At 35.8% G+C, this 23,441-nt stretch overlaps 1 protein-coding gene and 1 long non-coding RNA gene across 2 annotated transcripts; one reads left to right on the top strand and one right to left on the bottom strand.

Annotated features, from left to right (window-relative positions):
• Positions 1-3,744: 3,744 nt before the first annotated feature.
• Positions 3,745-22,149, bottom strand: TDO2 (tryptophan 2,3-dioxygenase). Its single transcript, XM_045464735.1, has 12 exons — positions 22,020-22,149; positions 21,696-21,801; positions 19,723-19,813; positions 17,669-17,739; positions 15,985-16,112; positions 14,542-14,728; positions 13,183-13,290; positions 10,121-10,232; positions 8,551-8,608; positions 6,979-7,058; positions 5,985-6,075; positions 3,745-4,280 (listed from the first exon to the last, which is right to left on the bottom strand). The coding sequence occupies exons 1-12, from the start codon at positions 22,052-22,054 to the stop codon at positions 4,127-4,129; spliced, it is 1,221 nt and encodes a 406-aa protein (XP_045320691.1). The 5' UTR covers positions 22,055-22,149; the 3' UTR covers positions 3,745-4,126.
• Positions 5,778-10,054, top strand: LOC123591035. Its single transcript, XR_006709085.1, has 2 exons — positions 5,778-5,965; positions 9,908-10,054. It is a non-coding gene; the product is annotated as an uncharacterized LOC123591035 (long non-coding RNA).
• Positions 22,150-23,441: the final 1,292 nt, after the last annotated feature.

A 23,441-nucleotide genomic window follows, 5' to 3' on the forward strand; every position in this document is an offset into this window, starting at 1 on the left:
TTGTTCTCCCTGTGTTGAGGAGCAATGCATTTTCCCACTCTCTTTCTCTTACTCTTTACTGTGCCACTCCTAAATTTTCCTAGTGGCTTGACTTCCCTGACTAAAGAAGCCTCCTATTTTTACTATTTTATAAACCTTTTATTTGGCTCCATTTGTTTCTAAGCCTTTATCAAACCAGGATCTCACCTTTCGGTTCCTCCCACCATTCCTAGGCACCACCCCTTTCAAAGCCTAATCCCATCAGTCTGAGGTCTCAGCCAAACTGAATTTCCCAGGCTCTCTGGTTTCCCACTCTTCTGCTTATTTTTTCCAGGTTCCCATTAGAACCACATTTTTGTGCATCTCTGCCTTCCTCCTGGTTCCTGGTTCTTGATGCTGGTGTTCTCTCTTACAAAAGTCATTATGTGTGGGTGTGTGGGAGTGTAAGAGCCTCAGGGCATAAGAGCTGATCTACTCATTGAACAGAAGCACAATACATAGTATTAAATGGATTAATATAAGAAAATCATATCCAATATTGCATATGCAAACTTTTCTGAAATTTACGGTTGCTTTCTAAGGTGGAATACCTTAACAAAAACAGAATATTAGACGTAACAGCAACCTCTAAAAAAATTGAAGGGGTGCCTGGGTGGCTCAGTCGGTTAAGCATCCGATTGATTTCGGCTAAGATCGCAATCTTGCAGTTCGTGAGTTTGAGCCCCACATCTGGGCCTGTGCTGACAATGAGGAGCCTGCTTGGGGTCCTTCCTTTCTTCCCCTCTGTCTCTGTGCCTACCCTGCTCACATGTGCTCTCTCTCTCTCTCTCTTTCGAAATAAATAAGCGTTAAAAAAAATGACGCCTCATTTTCCTCTTACTTTTGATCTTTATTTATCCATCCCCTTTCTTAGAAAAAGAAAAAAGCAAAACAAAACACTGTATTTCTTTGTTTTACACCAAACCAGAAGCAATCTCAAAATAATATGTGTTGACCCAGGTTTAGAAACGTTCCAGGAGGAAAAATATTGATAATTCTGATTAACATTTTCATTAGCCAAGTAGGTCAGAAAGGAACCATGTCCTGGTTCGTCTAGCTTGTATTTATTTACTGACTTCTGTATAAGTGCTCTTCTGATCATCTTTTTTCAAATATTAAATGATTTTTAATTATAAAATGAATAATACCTCTCAGCTGTTCTGGATTTTGATGGCATTTATAATAAAACAACCTATATTTGACTTCAGGTGAAAAAGACTCTTTTGATAAGCGTAAGGCCTACATTTTGTGAACACAGTGTTGATGTGCTTTACATTCACATGTTTTCTCGGCTCCAAACCTATATATTCAATTTTTTGGTTTTCTCCGTAGACACCTTAACCTCAATGTGTCCAAAATTATTCCCCTTTCCCTCCTTCAAAGAACAAACAAAACAAAACACAACGAAATGAAACAAAAATATGTCTGCACCTCCTAGAGTCTCTATTTGGTTAACATCATCAACATTATGTAATCACCCAATCAAACATAGTGAGGGAAATTTTAGATACTTAATCAGGTCAGCTACACTTTAGTAACCCATCGCTTAACCACCTACCTCCTCTCCATTTCTACCATCCTTTCCTAGATGCATGTTCTTTAGAAATGTCTTATCTCCACTAGTCAGTAGTCTACTTACCAGACCCCATGTCCCTTAATACATAGGTTCTCAAAGTATAGTCCCCAGACCAGAAGCCGCTTGAGGACTTATGAAACACTTTGTTTTAATTAGTGCTCCAGGTGATTCTGATGGATGTTATTACCATCGATTTCCCGTGTGTTCCCTGGATTTGCATTTCTGTGAGACATCATTATCGTGTTATTCCCCTGCTTTAAACAGTCGGGGAGCTCTGTAATGCCTAAAAGATAACATGCCAACTCTTGGGGCACCTGGGTGGCTCAGTCGGTTAAGCATCCGACTTTGGCTCAGGTCATGATCTCGCGGTCCGTGAGTTCGAGCCCCGCGTCAGGCTCTGTGCTGACAGCTCAGAGCCTGGAGCCTGTTTCAGATTCTGTGTCTCCCTCTCTCTCTGCCCCTCCCCCGTTCATGTTCTGTCTCTCTCTGTCTCAAACGTTAAAAAAAAAAAAAAAAAGATAACATGCCAACTCTTTTAAATACTTTTTACAAAGAAGCCCCTTTTCTACCTTCTTCACCTCAGTCTCTGCTGTTTTACATGGACCTATGCCATGCTCCAGCCCTAACTAGCTACTTGAAGTTCACCCAGTGAGACTAAAAGAAAAGCAATGAAATTTTCACATAATAATTGGGAGTCACAATGAAAATCATCGAGATGTTCCTGGGTGTGATTTCACAAAGGGAAATACTAAAGATCTCAAAGTGAATACTAAATTACACAACTTTATACAAACTCTGCATCCCCTTTAAAAATTTTAATTTGAAGTGGATCCTTATCATTAACACTAGAAACAAGTTTGAATGGGAGCCCAGGTAGAAACTGGCATTATAAATTGTTTTGACTTTACATTAAGAATTACTAATATATCCATTGGAAAAAAAAAAAAAAAGACTCTTACAACTCTATAGTCTAATCACACCAAGAAGTAAAAATAAAAAGAGCTAAGTCAAATCATTTAGTCTGTTAAAAGAATAAACCTTTACAAATAGCATTCATTCTAAGATTCCAAGGCATCTTGGTGACAGAGCGTCTGTTAATGTATTTTTTTTTTCATTACTGCATGAGAAAAGCAAAAATTGAGGTAAGTATTTCTATCTCTGTCGTATGGATAGTCAACTGGGGCTTAAACTGGAATTTGTACCAGAGCAGATAGTTAATAAATGGCAGTGCCGGAATTTGCTCCCAAGCTCCCAAGCCATTGCTTTTAGCCACCATTTTACTTGTCTCTATAATTTTCAGCTTAGCCACAATCAGGTACTAGGTACAAGTGCACATGTACACACACACACATACACACATACACGCACACACACACAAACATGCTAGGGCCTTGTAAGTAAAAGCAATTCTATGTAATTGTCCAGAGGCAAACTAGACGTGATCCTTATAAGAAAAAACTTGTAACTGAGACCAAAGAAAAGTTCAATTTCATCAAGAATTTGCGGCTTGCTTATAGATAACCACCCTAGGTCAAGGCTGATAGGCATTTAAATTCCTTTGATAATATTTTGCACTCCCTTCATAAAAGAAATTTAACTAAGTATTGCCAATATCCGGGCCAATATAGAAAAAGAATAAAGCTCCTATCTGATCTAAACTCTTGGTCTAATACTTACTAGAAGTGAACTGAATCACTGTTTAGTCTATTTTCTCCTCCCTTCTTCTGGAAAGTTCAGGGAACTATCACTCATGTCCACTTCAATCCTGTGTTGACTATACCTCCCAGACCATGAGCACTGGAACTGGGAAAAGCACCTTTGCCTTTCTGGTCTAGAGGTGCTGGAAGCAGGAACCTCGCCCGAGGAAGGAGCTGGCCTACAACAGGGAAGAATAAAGCCAACACCTACAGAAAAGAAGAGATGAGACACAGAGGATCCTCAGAAGTTCCAGGAATATGGTACTCCAGGAACTGGATGCATCCCCAGGCTCCTCTCAATCCTTTGAGCTAGTGGAGTAATTGCCAAGTCCCCTCTGGGCAAGCTTCAGATAGATTTCTGTCATTGGTCATCAAGAGTCCTAATAAATACGAGCAATGTTTCCAAAACAATATATGGCAAAATCTCTCTTAAACTTTTTGATTGTACAACTCTTTGTGTAGAATGACACATTTTATTGCACAAAGTATTTGAAATTGCTGAAGTTTCAAACTTATTAAAGTACAAAATGAGATAATGATTATTATGTTAAATGGTTTACCTTAAGGTGTAATTATTAGGGGACATTGAGGTTTTAACAGGAAAACCTTCTACGTACAATGTTACAATTCAGCTGAATTAATTTCTTTAATTCATTATTACAAAAATGAGTTAATAAAATTATTTACAGAATTGAATCAGAGCACCACAATGCTTACCTATATATATATATATACATATATTACATTAGGACTCTTGGTGTATCATGGCAACTCATAGAAAATTTTAAAAAACACACGCTGAGAAATCGATGTCTTCATAGATTTGGAGATGAGTTTAATCTGATTCATCACTGCTGAAGTAAGAGCTGTCACAATATTCAGCCGTGTAAAGGAATTTATGAATAATTGGGTTCATCTTCGGTATCCAGTGTCGGGGAACCAGATATGTTGAAAGATTAAATAAATCTACAAATACCTTGTACCTGTCACTGGAAAAACACAAATATACAGATGTAGATTCATTGACATGAAATATTTAAAGTTTTTCAACAAAAAAAATTTCATGATTTTTTTGCCATAATTAGTATTTAATATTATGTTTATATATTATAAATTACATTTTATGTATTATATATAATATATACATATATATAATTAAGGAGTATAATCATTAAGATGGCCTTAATTTCATTCCATATCCAAAGTTCATGCCATAAAACAGTATTACATGTTTCGTTGATCCTGGCCAAGTTGGTTCAGATTAAAACCTAGAATCTTATGATTGTCATGCTACCTTCATAAAGATAAGGGTGTGTTCTTGTGTCTGACTTTTAAAGGAGGGTGTGCAAAATTTTAAAAAATGAAAACACACAAAATTCTTAGTTGTTCATCAGAAAATATTTTCCACCTGCCAAATAGCTGTCAAGTAACTGACATGAATGGATTTATAAATTGAAGTACCATCTTAGATTCATAATAAATGTCTATAAATGTGGTTTTAACATTTACAATAGCTCTTGTGTGTGTCAAACGTTTTACCTGTTGCAGTTTTATAGCAGAAGAGCATTTGCCTTTGAGGTCAAATTAGAGTTCAAGTTCTGCTCTGTCACTTGCAACTCGTGTGATCTTGGACAAGTTGTCTAAACCTCAGTGTCTTGTCTTGGTCCCTAACTCTGTAAAATAAAAACTGCAATCCCTTCCTCTGACTGGGCTTTTGTAAAGACATAATGAGATCATGACACGCTAGAAATGCTAGCTGTGTTAATTATTCCCACCACCCACGGATGTAGGGGTTCATGTCCTACAGGCAATCATGTTCTGTTTCATGCTTAGAGAATGTATCCCCAGGGAAAGAGAAGGTATTGTAAGGACTGTGAAAATTCAAACCTATGAATCTTATAAATCTTTTAGTCTAGAGTTTATTCCTAGGGAAAGTGAAAATTTATAAAAATGATGAAAAATTGAACATGCATGTTTTATAACTTGTCAATCTGAAATTGGGATAGGGATGAATAGGGATGAAAGCCATGTACAATATAAAGAATTTTGGGGACTAAATGTGAATATCTATTTATTCTGGAGCTGATTCTCCTTTCCCAAAGAGCTTTGCAAGTTTCCCTGTTTTCATATATGTCTATCTCTATATCCATCTATAATATTGTGAACATTAAGTGAGTTAAGAACACAGATGTCCTAGAAATCTCTCTAGCATGTTTTAAGTGCTAAATAAATATTGACCCCTTTCTTGTAAATACTCTCTGGGCACTCTCTGGAGTAGATGGAAATCGTTTTTAGAAAATAGTCATACCAGAGAACAAACTATTTTTTCACTATGTCATTCACCTGGGCACGAAGACATTAGTGGAATGAATGATAAGTGTTTGAGTCTAGTCCAAACTTGGGCCAGAATGAGTTGAAAACATTCCTATGTGGATGAACTCCCTCATATCTTCACAGGTCATGCAGCCACTGGTACCTTGCCCCATCTCATCTCAGGATGAACTTCCAGGACTAAGGATTTTTACAACGACCTCTCTAATAGGAATACCTTAATCTAGCCAGCATGAATGTGTTGTCAGCGGTTCAGATGGGAGCAAGTATGAATCACATTTCCTAGGTAATGCACATGTATGCGGAGAAACAAAAAATCAGTGACTTCCACCAAGAAAAGCAGGTGAATTTCCCCATCTTACCTGACTGTTGAGCGCAGATACTGATAACCAGAGGACCCACCAGTGCCAGCTTTGCTGCCCAGCATTCTGTGCACCATGCACACGTGGTTATCTAGGCAAACACACAAATTAACTCCATGGATATTTTTCTGCCTTTAGTTCCACAATGGTCTAAAAACAAGGGGTTGGTAATGATTACTGCTTCTGAGAAAAGGTTCACACCTTATCATCACTTAGCCATATGGAAGGTTTACGTGTGAGAGCCAGATGAAACCTGTAGGTTGCCTGGCACCCCACTTGGTTCAGGTTACATGCATATGACTCCATCCATCATTATGTTTAGCCTGCGAACACAACAGGGAAGCTGAGGGCCACATTATGACTTTCAGGAGCCCTTGCCACTTTTGTCTTCACGCATGGGTCCCTTCTTCCATGAAACACACACACACACACACACACACACACACATATATATACATGTGTATATATATATACACACACACATACACAATATGTACATATGTACATATATACGTATATATACACACATGCATATATGTCTATATATATGAACATATACATATGTATATATGTGCATGTGTATAAAATTATATTTTAAAATTGTGTTGGCTTAAAGCTGAATAAGTTGTGGTTATATATTAAGATACTTTTTTTAACCTATAGTTAACTTTTTCTTCTGATTATTAAATAATACATTTTCATGGGCCCCTAAAGGTACTCTGGGCCCTAGGTGTTGTGCCTGCTCTGTATACCAGGTAAATGGCCCTGGAAGAGAGTAATTGGGCTGATTTGAAAAATAAATAAATAAATAAATAAATAAATAAATAAATAACTCGGGCTGATGTAAAGAAAAAAAACAACAAACCTCATTCCCACACCAAGGAGGAAAGAAAAGATGGAACAGGAGCAGACAGAGAAAAGGAGTAAAGAAACAGGATGGGGAAAAGGATTATCTAGGCTGGGTGGTAGTGTTGGGAGGTGTGGGCAGACTTACATCTCCATTTGGTCATGAGTGCGTCTATGTCCATGAGAGAAGTCAGCAACTGAAAAGGGACCTGGAATCTAGGCTCTTCCCTAAAGGAGAAATAATAAGTCTATTGAAGCAAATCCAGGGTGTTCAGAGGAGCAGGAGTTTTCTAATCTGTTGGCCCCAGAAACAAATGTGAACTTTGCCTCTTAAGAGCTGTAGCAGCTCTGGATTACTGTCTCAGTCTTAGTTTCTTCATCTCAAAAATGAAGATACTACTGCTCATCTTACAGCATTTGTGTAAAGAGTCTAGAATATTCCATATACTGTACATGAAGTAACCAGTCAGAGTCACAGCTAACATTGATTCTTATTAAACGGTAAATATACACTATCTCAGATTCACCAGCTAATACCACTCAAAAACTTCTTCTGGGCAAAGATATTAAAACATAAAAACAAAAACTGCCCTTTATTTCCTCTAATCTATATGTTTTGTCCTTTCTTCTAATCATTCAACAAAGCTCAGTACATTTTCTGCTTCCAAGGCGTGAACTTGAATGGCACAGATTTCGTAGGAATTTAGGAAAAGAGTCAAAAGATTTTATTGATATTTCTGAAGAAATGAATTTAAGAAGATTAAAAAAATCAAATAAATACAAGTAAGAGGCCCAGTAAACAGAGATTTTACTTTTGTTGCTGTTTTTAATGTTTGCTAGTGTGCTCTCCATTGTTCTGACGCATTTAAGTTATGACACATGAAGATGAGGCCTTCTTACACATGTTATGGGAGTAGGTGGACATTTAAGGGAAACCTCAAACACTTCAGACAGTGAAGACAATTTTACTTGAAATTGCAGGATAAAGAGAACAACTTATAAAGGTGTTTTCACTTTACCCACTTGTTTTTTTTAATTTCATAAAATAGGAATAACTCTACAACCTTGTGTAATGATGGGACACATTTTATGACCGAGTTTCTGAGGTTGATTACACTTTGGTTTTTTAGGACACTTAACGTCGTATGATGTATTGTAGAATTTAATTACAAAGATGTTTAATTAACTAGTGTGTGTATATATGTATATTTCTGCCCACTATAGGGATAAAATTATACTCATACTATCTAAAAGAAAAAACTAATGAACTTTCACAATTATTTTCTAAGTTTTACCCCAAACTAAATGACTTTTTAAAACTATGATTGCAATTTATAGGCTCTATGCTTTAATGTTTATTTATTTTTGAGAGAGGGAAAGAGACAGAGTGTGAGTGGGGGAGGGACAGAGAGAGAGGGAGACACAGAATCTGAAGCAGGCTTAAGACTTGAACTTACGAACCATAGATCATGACCTGAGCCGAAGTCAGATGCTTAACCAACTGAGCCACCCAGGCTCCTAAGCTTTATACTTTTTTTTTATGCTCTAAATATTTATTAACAACATTTACAATAAAAAACATACAGAGCATGTGAAGAAAATAGAAATAAATGGCATAGCTACATATTGAATTGACTGCTGAAAAAATAAGCTTTATACTTTTTGTGTTATCTGTATCCACTCCTCAATTTCTGCTTCTACTCTTCTAATTTGCTTTTACCTGTAAAAATATATCATCAAGGCCCCCTGAAGTGCTCTGTACGACAGTCTTCTTTCACCTGTAAGATATATAGCAAGTTTTAATTTAATGAGAAATTTAGGTCAGTCATATTAATTTTGGTCATCACCTTAAATAATTAAGTTTTAAATGTAAAGTTTTATTTAAATTTTTTATTCCTTAGATTTTAAAAAGCAAACATATATATACATACTTTAAATACATATGTAATACACATTTACATATACACACTTTAAATATATATGTAATATATATGCACTTTAAATTTTCAAAAGCTTTAAATATCATATTAGGAAAACTTGATATAGAAAACACTTAACTTCCATGATAAAACAAATATATTTTTCAAGTCAAACCGTAAAATGACTTACTTTTAAAAAAGTTAAATAAGATTCATTCTGAGGTTCATTTGAAAGTAATTTTCTGATTCACTTAAAATCACTTAGATTACTTAAAATCACTCAGCTTCAAGGAGTACAACCCTTATATAAAATCTCATAGGGGTGCCTGGGTGGCTCAGTTGGTTAAGCATCTGACTTCAGCTCAGTCATGATCTCGCTGCTGGTGAGTTTCAGTCCTACATCTGGCTCTGTGCTGACAGCTCAGACCCTGAAGCCTGCTTCGGATTCTGTGTCTCCCTCTCTCTCTCTCTGCCCCTCCCTCGTTCCTACTCTGTCTTTCTCTCTCTCTCTCTCTTTCTCTCTCTCTCTCAAAAGTAAAGTAAAACATTAAAACAAAATCTTATATGTGTGCTCTAATAAAAGGCTTTGCTCTATCGGCAGAAAAACGAAATTTTGCTATTCTTTACAGAGGTTTTATAGAAAACTGGGCCTAACAACATTTAAGTTTGCAGAATTTCATACTAATTTCATATACTGCTATGCCTTATACTAATGTTATAAAAATTAATATTTACTTCTATTCTGCCTATATATACATATATATATATATATATATATATATATATATATCACTTATATAAGTTTATAACTTGTAAGGCTTATAAGTACTTTATAATAAAAGGTCCAAATACAAATGAACACAAAAATTTTAAACATATAAAAGAGTTATATAATGAAAGTATTGATTATACTGGTCAATTGGTTTCAGAAAATAATAGCCCAATGTTAATTATGCCAGAGGGGCTAAATATGTGCTTTCCCTGGTCTGCTTGGGAAACTTCTTTCCTCTGGCAAGCCACCCCAGCCCTCACAATAGTTATTCTTTTGGTCTCCTGCTGCTACTGTACTGTTTACAATTACACCGATTGTCTTCATTTCCATCCCTATTAGCCTGTGAACTAATTGCAAACTCATATTCAATTTCTCTTGGTATCCAGCGCGGCTGATGCATATTACGAAAGCTTCTGACTAAAGTCTTTAAGATGAACTGAGCATGTGAACTTCTTCATAAGGTTGTAACAGATAAAATGAACCCAGTTCTTGTTTCTGTAAGTGGAATATAAATTTTCATTTTATTTCCCCCACGTGAGGTTTGATATTTTGAGCTCACAGGCATACATTCCGGGAAAAGGATCCTTAGAATAAAATACCTTTACTGAGGAGATGTTCGTGACGTTTCTCATCAAATAAGGAGAGTAACACCTCTTTTTGTTTCCGAAATTCAGCCATTTGTTCCTCCTTTTCCTCCGATTCTTCCTTAGCCTTTAGGAGAAATATTGCATTAATATTCCCAAGAGAGATCATAGATTCTTATTTCGGAAAACATCTTTTGTGAGAAATAGACTCACCAGGAGCAGAAAGGGTATACTTGGAAAACTTACCGTAACATCTAATACCACAACAAATTATGACATGGGTCTTCTTGACACTCACCGGTTCTATCCTTTTATTTAAGTTTACGTGATATGTTAACCTCATGAGAGTTTTCATCAATATCATGAGAAATGGACTCAGATTGGGCAAAACCGGAAGTAACTACGAGTAGTCGGTAATGATCTAATTTTAGACAACAGTTTTTTATCACAGGAAAGGAAATAAAGGAAAAGTTAAGAATTTCCAGTCAGAAAAACTATTAACTCTATTAATATTCTATACTCAGTATTTTATAAATATAATTTCTTAGATACTTTTCACCTTCAGATATTTGTTCATTTGATACCTATTAATTCATTTCAGGAAATTCTTAGTCTTCTGCCTCCAACAAATGCTTTACTTACAACTCAATTAATTGAGCTGACACAAAAATTAGTTAACTCAATTATTTTCCATTTGTCTGAATGATGGCTCGTGTGGTAAGAGCTTGTAGGCACATAATTGTCAGTTAATTATTCATTTATTTAGTAAATGTCATGCTAAGGTGATAGAGATAAGGTGAGTAAAAATTGAGTTCCTTGGGCGCTTGGGTGGCTCAGTTGGTTAAGTGTCTGACTCTTGGCTTTGGTTCAGGTCATGATATTACAATAGTGCATTTGAGCCCTGCATTGGGCTCTGTGCTGACAGTGAGGAGTCTGCTTGGGATTCTCTTTCTCTCCCTCTCTCTCTTTGCCCCTCACCTTCTCTCTCTCTCTCTCTCTCTCTCTCTCTCTTTCTCTCTCTCTCTCAAAATAAATAAATACACTTAAAAAAATCGAGTTCCCTGATCTCATGCGCATATTATCTGATGGGAATAAGACACACAAATAATCACCTGGGCATTACATTGCAAACATTGATAGTAGCATATAGGAGAAGCATAATGCCATGATAAATTATAGTAATGAGGAGGTCAGGGGAGATCTTTCTGATGGAGTTTTCCTTGAGCCACAACCTGCAGAATGGGAAGGAGCCACCTGCGGAAGAATATTCCAAGCCCAGAGAAAAACATATAAAAAGACTGTGAAATGGTGGTAAATTCAAAGAACTAAATTCAACTTAAGGAAATTCAGTATGGTTGGACAACATGAGACCAGAAAACACCTTGAAGACTATGTTAAAGACGTTTATCTTCATTTTAAAAACAATAGGGAGACATAGGTTTCACGCAAAAGCAAAATGTGATCAGTTCTGCCCTTTGAGAAGATTGTTTCAACTGCAGTATGGAGAATAGATTGGGATGGAGTCATATTGGAGAGAAGTGTAGAATAGTTGAGAGAATAATATAAGTCCAGGTGAAAAGTAATAGCAGTTTGCACTTGATTGGTGGTGGTACATTCCATGGAGATATCTGAGAGCTATTTAGAAGGTAAAATTGGTAGGATTTGGTGATAACTTGAAGAAGTGATTGAGCAAGAGGGAGGTACCAAAGATCAATTGTACATTTCAGACTGGACAAACAAGATGGCTTATAAGAGAAAAACTTCAACTTGTAGATGACTAAGTTGACATGAGAGAGGAAGGAAGAGAAAATTGTTTTTAAGTTTGGTTTTATCATTATGTTTTTGAGAGGACTAGGAGGAAATTATAAAGTAAGGTGTCAAATATGTAATTTGAAATGAAAGGAGATATCAATGCTGGAGATAAATGTTTGGGAGTTATTGGCATAGTAGTAACTATTGAAACAGTGGGTATAAATGAGTTCATCTAGGGAAAGATTAGAGAGAGAATACTGGGGTCTAAGCCAATGCATTGTGAAATCCCACCACCCACAGGTCTGAGAAAGAAAAATGAGCCAATAAAGGAAACAAATCAAGACAATAGGGCCATAGAATTAAAGGAAGACCGAATGTTATGTAGCAAATCCAAGGGGGAAAAAATATTCAAGTAAGAATAAGTAGTCATTATTATTGAATGCCACTAGGAGATCAAGTAAATTAAAAATGGCCATTGAATTTACTTATCTAGAGGCCATCTGTGAATGATGGGACAAGAAGATAGACTAGTCTGGGTTGAGGATTAGACGAAAGAAAAAGAAATAATTATGCTAACTACTGTTCTAAATACGTTACCAATATTAATCTAATTAAATGCTCATAATAACTCTACAAGGTAGATACTCTTATTTTCTGTTTTACTAGGTACATACTCTTATTTTCTGTTTTACCATTAGTGAAAGTGAAGCAAAGGGAGGTTAAGTAACAGAAGAAGTTCAATATTACAGTTATTAAGAGGTGAAGGTGGGACTTGAACCCATACAATGAGATTTCAACGTCCCTGCTGTAAGCACTACCTGATATAGCTTCTCCAGATACAGCCTCTCCAGACATAGAATTGAAATAATTCTTTTAAGAAATTTAGAAATGAAGAGAGGACGGTGGCGGAGGGGCTGTAGCTTGAGGGAAATGAGGAATCAACAGTATCTTTCTCAAATGAAAGAAATTTGTAACTGACAGCAGTTAAGAAGGACCCAGGATATCTTTGGTTGACTGGTCTTTTGTGAGCCTACTTCTGTCTAGAATTGGTCATGATATGAAATTGTTGATAGAAATAAAAAAGGTCTATTAATCTTATATATTTATCAAACACAAAATCTTGCCCAGAATGAACTTATTACTTTAATTTCTATTGTACATAAATAAAATAAAATCAACCATGTAATATATTTTGTGTAGATGCATTTGTGAAAGAAAAAGAATATAAGAAAAATGAACGTTTAAAAGAAAATTAGGGATTTGTTAAATAAAATTTTCAATACTTCATCTGTAGTAAATATATTTACTTATGGCATCATAAGTACCTGAATTCTTGTGAATTCTTCTTCCAGGCCCTTGAGAATGTTGTTTTCAAGCTTTCCCCAGAAGTTAAATCCATGTGGCTCTAAACCTGGTGTTCTTTCCAGCCACGCCTGAAGTATTATTTTTTTTTAAGTAAATATATTATAAAATTTCAAATATATAAAATACATTGTACTTAACATCTATGAACTTGAAATAGGAAATATGTCATAAGTCTTTTTGTATATAAATATTTCTCTTTCCCTTAAATTTATTCATTTAATGAATAGCAATTTATTACATTTCATTTCTTAATCTTTAAAGCAATCATATTAATAATATTTACTCTGTATTTATTAAGAAATGTGTTATTACAGAAATTCCAATTTTGTTCTATAAGTCTATGAACATATCTAAATGTTGTTTTAATGAAGTCTTCTGGTTTATTCTCAAAATACCTTATGTCTTAGGATATGAAGGAATTATGACATGCATATCATATGATCTCTTCTAAATGTAGGAGCATGGTATCTAGGCAACTTTGAAATCTGAAATCAACTAAACACTCAGTTATTTTAAGAGTCCACAAACCTTTTTTTTTTTTTTTTACATATACAAGACTTTTTAATGTAGAAATGAAACAAAATTTGTGCACCTATGGATTCTCATCTGACCTATTTTCGGTTTTGAAATTAACTTTGTGACTCTTTCCCTCCGTATCTTTATGAGCTATTATTTGGAGTTAAATATACTATATTAACCTAAGTCCACATTTACAATACCCAGGGGATCAGTGTGCCAAGTATAAGTCACTAAAAGAAATTTTTAATTTGCAAAGGAAAAACCCTTGTGAAGGAAATCAAGACCATATAATCTTTATTTAATAATTTACTTGTGAAAAAACAGTAATCCCTCAAGACCTTTTATAGACCCATGGGGAATTAAGATATGAAAGGAACAAATTCTGAAGATTATACTCTTAGTAATTTAGTTTAATTGAGAAAAACACACAACTTGTGGAACTTTTCAATAATGGAATATCTTAGAGAATAAAGCTCACTGAATAATTAACTACACTCGGTGTTAAAATCAGCTAGTTAAATGTTGTTTAGCAGGGTTGTTTAAAGGAATTGTTTTATAAGATAAGAAGGTGATTAAATATTAACATAGAGTTGTTATATAAATATTTCTGAAATTCTCAAGGGAGTTCTTAATAGTTTAAATATTTCAATTACTTGAGTTGAAGCATTCCTTTAAAGTCTTTCTGTTCTTATTTACCATGAATGTGACAAAACCTTTGAGTTTTAAAACTTCGATGTAGCAGAAGCACAATTAACAAGATGTGGGGAGTGAGACTTTAGAGACAGTATTTGAGCATGTACCTCCACTAGTTGAAGTAGTGTTTTTTCCTGCTCGGATTTAAGTAGCAGTTCATTATCTTCTCCTCTGAAGTTATCACGATAATGTCTTCTGTTGTAAGGGACCCTCAAACTCTGAAGAACACCTATCTTGTTTTCTAACAGTCGGAATTGCAAACTCTGGAAGCCTGAGGCTGGAGATAAGTACTCTCTTTGAGAATAAAAGGAGGAAGGGAAGAGAAAAGAAAGATGACAGGAGTTGACATTGTAAATCACTGTAATGCTTTCTTCTGTTGTGAAAGATCATTAGTTTTACTCTCTTGGACATCACCGAGAACACATAACTGCCTAGAGTTGGACCTGGGGTTTGATCTTCCCAAAGAAAGAAAACTGAGCTACCTAAACATCACTGTTGCTGTCAGTTAATCAATTTAAAGACAGCATGTTTATATCGTTTGGGAAATGGCATATATGTGTGTGTACACACACGTATAGATACATATATGTTTATGTGTTTGTGTACCAATTTGTTTCCTAAGGTAAAGACAGGTGTACATTGAACAATATTTTTATTCTATAGTGCTGAAAGATTCTTTATAAATATTATTTAATCCCTCTTAAAATTTATATTCTTGGATGTTATTATTGATCTCACTACCTAGTATTAAGTATACCAACAAGATCCTACGAGTAAAACAAATGAGATATTGCCTCACACAAAACAGGCAATCAAAAAAATGTTCTTACTCCCACCCCACAACCACCCAAACTCTTCTATCCTTCTAAGCTTCCTTCATCTAATTGGTTGTAAGACTTCAAATTTTTAAATCCACCACAAGGGATTTTTAAACCCCTGACTGTCACACATGTTGGAGACAGCCTATTACATCATTAAATTCACCTGGTACTCTTAAAGAAAATCTCTTCTCAAATTTTGGCATGAAAAAAGCCTTTTAAAAAGTATAAATATGGCTTTGCCCGCCTGGAAATGCACAGCTAAAATTTATAGTTCAATTCATAACTTAAACTGACAGTTTTGCTGACAGGCATCCCATCAACTCTTGTTTCTCTTTTATTTTTAGTTTTTAATTTATTTTTAATTTAGTTGTATGTATCGTATCAGCCACGTTAGCCATTTTGGTAAGTTGTCTAAAATTCATTGCAGTGGCTTCTTGGCCTTTTGGCTAAGATCAAGTGTAACATTCTTTTGAGATAAAAACAGGGCACAAAAAATGAATTGAAATTAAGCGATCATAATATTATGTCCATATGTAAAAGTGAGTGATGAATTATTTTTAATAACTTCTTAAATGCTTTGAGATTAAGATCTCTGCATGTTTATAGTGACACAGGGTCAGGAGGACAGGCTCCTTACTCACACAGCACATGGCACACATGTTCTCTTCTTACCCCACTGGATTGGAAAGGTAAACCGCGCTGCATTATTATAAAGCCACATGTACACACCTGAAATCATTGAAGTCCAAGGCTGTCATCGTTTCCAGAACAGAAAATTGCTGCACCAGTAGCTTAAGGATCACTGCCACTCGGTGCATTCGAGTAACAACCTTAAGCATGTTCCTTTCATCCCTAACCTGAGAGTTAAGAAATAAAACATTGAGTAATCAGTTCTGATTTCTAGAAGATACCAGATAGACTACAAACCACAGTGCATTCCTATTAACTTTCTCTCCATTTTAAAGAGGAACACTGGAATTAACATTTGCCATCCATATATATTGAATATGAATAGCAACTATAAGTTGTGTGCAAAGATTGTGTGCAAAATTGGAATCGGTAGTCTTTTTTTTTCAACGTTTATTTATTTTTGAGACACAGAGAGAGACAGACTGTGAGTGTGGGAGGTGAAAAGAGAGATGGAGACACAGATTCCTAAGCAGACTCCAGGCTCTGAGCTGTCAGCACAGAGCTCAACGTGGTGCTTGAACCCACAAACCATGAGATCGTGACCTGAGCAGAAGTCGGACGGTCAACCGACTGAGCCACCCAGGCACTCCCATTAGTCTTTCTTTAAAATAGAAAATTATACGGAAGCAAGTGAGAAGTCAATTTTGGAACCCAATGTCCACTGATTTCAAAGTAAATTTCTCTCTTAGTTTGTTTCTAGAAATACAGGTCAAAGAAACATGGAAACTTCTGTGTTAGGGTTAAGCAACACCTTGACAAATCTGCTCTTTACTGAGGGCCCAGAAGTTGCCATTAACATAAATGGGAATTGTATACATATGTGTAGGAAGAGTACTGTCTGTGCAGAGTTCTCTAGGAGCAGGGGCTCAAAGGCAAGGACCTCAGGCTGTGTGCTGCTTGGGGAAGGTGTGTGGGAGCAAGAGGCAGGCTGGGAGGTGGGGAAGTGCCCTTCAGCTCTGCTCTGCTCTCCTCCCACTCTTGAGCCTCTCCAGGCTTTCCCTCTGTATTCCCTTCTTCCTCTTCTCTTTTCTCTTTTTCTTTCTTCTACTACTCTCTTCCTGCCTCTTCCTTTCTTACTGTTTCACTTCCTCATCATTGTTCCTATCTTCCTACAGCAAATATTCATTACAAATACAATCCTGAGGGGCACCTGGGTGGCTCAGTCAGTTAAGCGTCTGACTTTGGCTCAGGTCATGATCTCACAGTTTGTGAGTTCAGGCCCCACATCGCTGTCTGTGCTGACAGCTCAGAGAGCCTAGAGTCTACTTTGGATTCTGTGTCTCCCTCTCTCTCTGCCCTCCTTCCCTTGCTCATGCTTTCTCTCTCTCTCTCCCTCTGTCTCTCTCTCTCTCTCAAAAATAAACATTAAAAAAAAAAGAAAAGAAATACAATCCTGATACCTTTTAACTAAAGGATCTATATTAGCTATATTGGCAATCTACCATCATACATAACAACTTTCTTCAAGGGGGAAAAAAAATCAAGTTCTAAACAAGGGGCCTGAAACTGAAATTTGAAAGGACCCTTGGAGCCATGCGTAGCTGGAAGGCAGCAATGGCATGGGGAAAGTATCACTACATTCGTGTCCACTCAGAAAAGTTTTTTAAATGCTTCTACTAAGTAATAATGCCCTCGTTAGTATTCAGTTTTTCTAATTAACAGTATTTTTCTACATTCTCCAAATATATATATATAAATCCAACATTGTGATATAATAACTCACATGGCCGTTCTGAAAGATCTCTCGGACAGAATCTAATTCCCAGAGGATTTGTTTAAACCAGAGTTCATAAGCTGCAACGAGAAAAATCATTGTCAATTGAAAAGTTATGGGACACTTCTTGACCAGAATCGCATGAAAGATATGGCTAACACATTGAAAAAGAAATAAAATGTCATTTAAAAATAATAAATGCCAATACAGCCTTATTTTATGCTAAAAATGCGTATCAGTCATAATGTTATCATAGCCTTCTTTTTTCGATGTTTTAATATGCCAGTCACTTTATCTGCAAGCTTCATATTCATTATTATTATTTTGATTTCTCTCAACAAATATGTTGTCTAGGTCTTTTAACATATAACACACAATCTAATTCTAACCTCCTGTTCGGATCCTGAAGGTGTGTGGAAAAGCAGTGATACTCAGCTCCATCTATAAACTGAGACATTAATGGCCACTAACCTAATGAATATGACAAAATTTTGGTTTCTAGAGGCTTAGAATATTATGGGAGGACAAGCTCATGAATGGTCTAAAACTTCATTATACTCTTCTGCTCCCCTCAGTACCTAGGACAGGGCTTGGCATAAGATAAACCATGGCTAATTATTTTATGAATAAATGAATTAAATAACCAGTGTAGTTGTTACATGAGTATAAAATATCAATAATCCTAGAGATTCCTAGTGCATTCTATTTGGTGCTATTGTTTGGGTAAAGGGCATGTTTCTGTACTAATTACAGGAATCAAATTATAATTTTAAATTATATTTAAGGAGATCTTCAGGGATTTAATTTTCATATTTGGACAAAGAACAAATCAAATATTTATTAATTGGTTTCTGTATCTTTTTTTCAAGTTTTATTTTGTGTGGCTTGTTCTGTGACCCGCTGAAGGATGGAAGGAAAGTCTCCCTATCAAATAATGATACTTCCATTTTTTGAATGCTTATTATGTGCCATACCTTGGGCTAAGGGCTCAAGGCACATTAACTCATTTTGTCTTCACAAGAACTCTATGAACAAGAAGATAAAGTCATTCTCTCCATTTTATAGACAGAGAAGTAGAATCATTGGTCAAGACACCTGACCAAAGTCACACAATTTATAATGGTAGAGGTGGGATTCTAAACAATTTTCTGTCCCCAAATTTGTGCTACCCTGCCACAATTCCTCTTCTACTGATTTTGTCTTGGCCTAAGTCACCAATAAAAATGTAAACGTGAAAACAGGAGAAGTAACAACATATCAAGCCACTTATTTTCCATCTTTATTTTTTCACTCTGAGGACTTGCTCATTTTAACAGCCAGTTAAACAACCATTTGAGGAAAAGATACAAAGAACTGGTAGGAAAAAGAAGCATGGTTAGAAATGGGGCACCGGCTACCATGAGTCGTTGGTCATGGTCAGACATTCGACAATATTATGACACCAACAATCTTAGAGTAAATTTTAATATTCTGGGGTCATGGACCTCTTTAAGATACATATTCATGAAATTTTGAACACAATTTTAAGAGTTCAGGGACTTTCTAAACTCCCAAAGTCATGGATTCCTATGTTAAAAGCCACTGCCCAGAGGTAAGAAGTCTGGAGAGAATAAACATACATTTTAGGCAAATTTAACATTTACGTTTAGTACCAGATTTATATACGATTATGTAAAGTCACAATACATTTGAGTGATCTATTTCTTGAAAATAGTTTTTTAAAGTTCCAAGTTGAAAAATAGTAACTTTTTAGCTTGCAATTTTTTTTGTGAATTACAAGAGACAGAAAGTTTCCTTGGATTTAGGAAAAAGAGAAAGTCCTCCCTGATCCAAATAACAGTAAAAAAAAAAAAAAAAAAAAAAAAACCATAAAGAAGACGGTTATAAACCCTAGAAGGATGCCTTATGAGAATTTACCTGGCAGTAAAATATTCTCAAGGATTTCTAACAGAAGTGATTTTTTAGTCTTTGGCCATCTTATAGTTAAAAGAATTGTAGGTTTCCTCATTATTGTTGGGAAATGCCTGTGGAATAGTTACTGTCCAACCTTTTGTTCAACTTACCTTGATGAGTTATGATAAAAAGATGTTCGTCATGAATTTTATTTCCTTTTATTTCACTTTGAAGTTCTTGTGCATTCAAAACCTTTTCCAACTTTAAACAAAAAATAGAAAGACCAATTTTGTATAAACTTCCATAAGATGGATAAATCATGGGGATCTAATATATAGCATGGGGATTATAGTTAATAAACTGTTGCTAAGAGAGTAGGTCCTAAATGTCCTCACCACAAAGAGAAATGGTAATTATGTGACGCCATGCAGATGTTAGCTAGTGTTATGATGGTAATCATTTTGCAATATATGTGTGTCAAATTAACATGTTATATAATTCAAATTTACACAATGTTATACATCAGTTATATTTCAATAAGGCTAAAAAAAGATTTTAAAAAAGGATTAATTTTGAAATTGTAAAACTTGGTGTTTTTTATTAATTTTAATAAGGAGTAGAAAACAAGGGGCTCCTGGGTGGCTCAGTCAGTTGAGCATCCAACTTTGGCTCTGGTCATGATCTCGTGGGTTCATGAGTTCAAGCCCCACATTGTGCTTGCTGCACTGAAACTACTGTCAGGATGAGTCCTTCAAATCCTCTGTCCTCCTCTTTCTGCCCCTCCCCCACTTGCGTTCTCTCTTTCTCTTTCACTCTCTCTCTCAAAATTAAGTAAACATTAAAAAAAAAAAAGTAGAATACGATACTGAAAAAAAATTCCCCCGTTCCCAAATTCTCAGGAAGCAATCTATTTTTTCAACAGTGCATGAGTCTTATAAAGAATGAGTTAAATTTATGATTTTTATTCTCTTCAGAAGAAACTATATTTGGTAGGATTCTATCATAAAAAATACCATTACACTCACTGAGAAATCATATCCCTCTGCCTCTTGAAATGAGTATGATAAAAATTTGGTCACTTGCTGAGCTCACTGTTCGTCTTCCGCTCTTTTGTTCCTTAAAGAGCGTATTCTAAGAAGATCTTAACATTCTTTATCAGCTCATCCTCAGCAACCCATCAATGAAAGCATCAAAGGGTCTAAATATTTCACTTCTTAAAAAATATGGAGGGAAAAGTGGGTGATGGGCATTGAGGAGGGCACTTGTTGGGATGAGCACTGGGTATGTATGGAAACCAATCTGTCAATAAAGTCTATTTAAAAAAAAAAAAAAAAAAAAAAATATATATATATATATATATATATATATATATATATATATATATATGACAAACACGCTGTAAATTGACCCCAGACTTATTGCCAAAGACCTCATTTGTTGGGGCGCCTGGGTGGCGCAGTCGGTTGAGCGTCCGACTTCAGCCAGGTCACGATCTCGCGGTCCGTGAGTTCGAGCCCCGTGTCGGGCTCTGGGCTGATGGCTCAGAGCCTGGAGCCTGTTTCCGATTCTGTGTCTCCCTCTCTCTCTGCCCCTCCCCCGTTCATGCTCTGTCTCTCTCTGTCCCAAAAATAAATAAACATTGAAAAAAAATTAAAAAAAAAAAAAAAAAAACAAAGACCTCATTTGTAATATCCCTCTTTCATTTACTAACGATTTCAAGAAAACATGTACCTTCAACATTTCTACTTTATGATAAAGGATTTAATAAATAAATTTTTCTGGATACATTCGCAATTACCTAGGCTGGGATTTAGTGACTATGTCTTATTTACACAAGTTGTGAAATGCCTGCCAGTTATCTACACTTTAGCTTATCATTTACACTCTTCTGCTCAAGATAATGTCCTTTGCTTCTATTGTATCTCTGCCAGAGAGGTGAATTTTCACATATGAGTCTCTTGAATTATTCTTTAAAAAGCTGAAAAGGCATACATTCCGTGAAAAGGGATATTATTAGGTTCAGAAAACTTTTTGGTGACTGAGAGAAAAAAACCACAAAAAATCCCAAAACATGAAAATGTCACTTTGTGGAATTTAGCACCTAACAATGGAGACTGAACACTGTAAGGGCTCTCCCACTTACATGCAGGTAGTTTCCGTAGATAAGTCCTCCTTTGCTGGCTCTATTCACACCGGTTTGTGATTTGTCATCTTCACTGCCTTCTATGGACAATTTTTTAAAAGCACATCTACAGATTAAATAAGTGAGGAGAAAACAGCAGATCTTGAGACAGCGTGATAACTAACAATAGGAGTAGTCAAAATTCTCCTACTGTTTTTAAAGTTGATTTTCTAACAAGAGAATATGGGCGACAATTTTCAATGCATTTGAAATTCAGAAATTGAAGCGTTCTTACTTGGCATTTCTAAGTGCCTAACCATACTTAAAATAGAGGTAAATACTCACCCAAAGTTGTTTCCTAAAAATGGGCACCCACTCATGGTGAAAATGTACCGTCTGAGAAGCTCCAAGGTTTGACTCTGAACAGGTGATATCACTGACCTTCCCAGATGTTCCACAGAGGCCTTTTATATATCCTCCTCGCTCCGCACCAGCCAATCAGTTCTCTCTGTGCTCTTAGGTAGGCTCTAGTTTCAACTGGTACAGAAGCTGAACTCTGTAAACTTTAGTGTGGATCTGTGTGGGGGCCAGTTTGTTTGCTAAAAAAAAGTGAGTATTCTGCCAAACCAGGTCATTTGACTAGCTAAGTTCTGCTTTTATATCCAAAATAACAAACATTAAATAAAGCAATGGAGGCTATTTTTTTAAAGACATTTAATTATTCCAATAAAACATTTGGCATAACATTTTAGGATATATAATATAATGAGCTTGTAAAAAACAAGTTATTTATTCTCCCAGTCTCATATTTCTATATTCTTACAAGTGCTAAGCCAAAAGCTGAACTTGGGTATCTCTGGGAGACGAAATTCATTATATGACAAAGGCAGGGCACATGCTCAAACCTCATTTCTGTCTCGTGTTCCCTGGGCTTCTGGCCTGAATCTCATCTGAAAGTTACCAGCAGTTGGGTCGTTTGTTGTATTGTATTGGAACTTAAACGAACATTGTTAATTTACTGCTTACCTGTAGCATAGCATTTGTAGGACACTGGGAGTCATCCACACTAGGGTACTTTATAGATCATGTAAAAACAGTAATAAAGTGCCCACAATTTGAGACAATGTCGGTGATAAAATATTTTTCCCAGAAAACATTATTTATTTGTCCAAGTTCTAAACTATGGCTTTAAAAACTATTGAGCCAGGGTAGAAACTCCATCACCCTGTTCTTGGTACACCACTGCTACATGTTAAGAACTACATATACAGCCAGCATTTCCCATGTATTTAACCCTCAGAATGGTCATCTGATGTCAAATTCACCAAAATAATTAGACGTCAGATATTTCATTTTTAGTCTTGGCTCTGCCACTGATGAATTGTGTGCCATGGGAAAAAGTGATTTAACTTCCATACATGATCAGCTACCAAATGGAAGTGGTTCAATACTCATCAGAATTCTGAAGGTCCCAATCCACCCTGAAATCTTGATTTTTATGACTATAATAAATTATAATGTTTAATGCAGCCTTACAGAAAGAGAAACAGCGTGAACATGCCATGCCATAAAGAGAACTGGGAAATCGGCGAAACCATACCCTAAACCCCTCCTATTCCCTTTGGGTTTTTTACAGGTGACTCTGGCATTGCTCACACAGTGGGGAGGGGTTGTCTGCAAAAGAGGCAGAGCGCCCTTTCTTAGTGCCCTGCCCATGGTGTCCGGAAGCAGAAAATATTTAATAACTTCCCTTTCAACACATGGTTG

This window comes from Leopardus geoffroyi, chromosome B1, assembly GCF_018350155.1.
Source record: "Leopardus geoffroyi isolate Oge1 chromosome B1, O.geoffroyi_Oge1_pat1.0, whole genome shotgun sequence".
NCBI lineage: Eukaryota > Metazoa > Chordata > Mammalia > Carnivora > Felidae > Leopardus > Leopardus geoffroyi.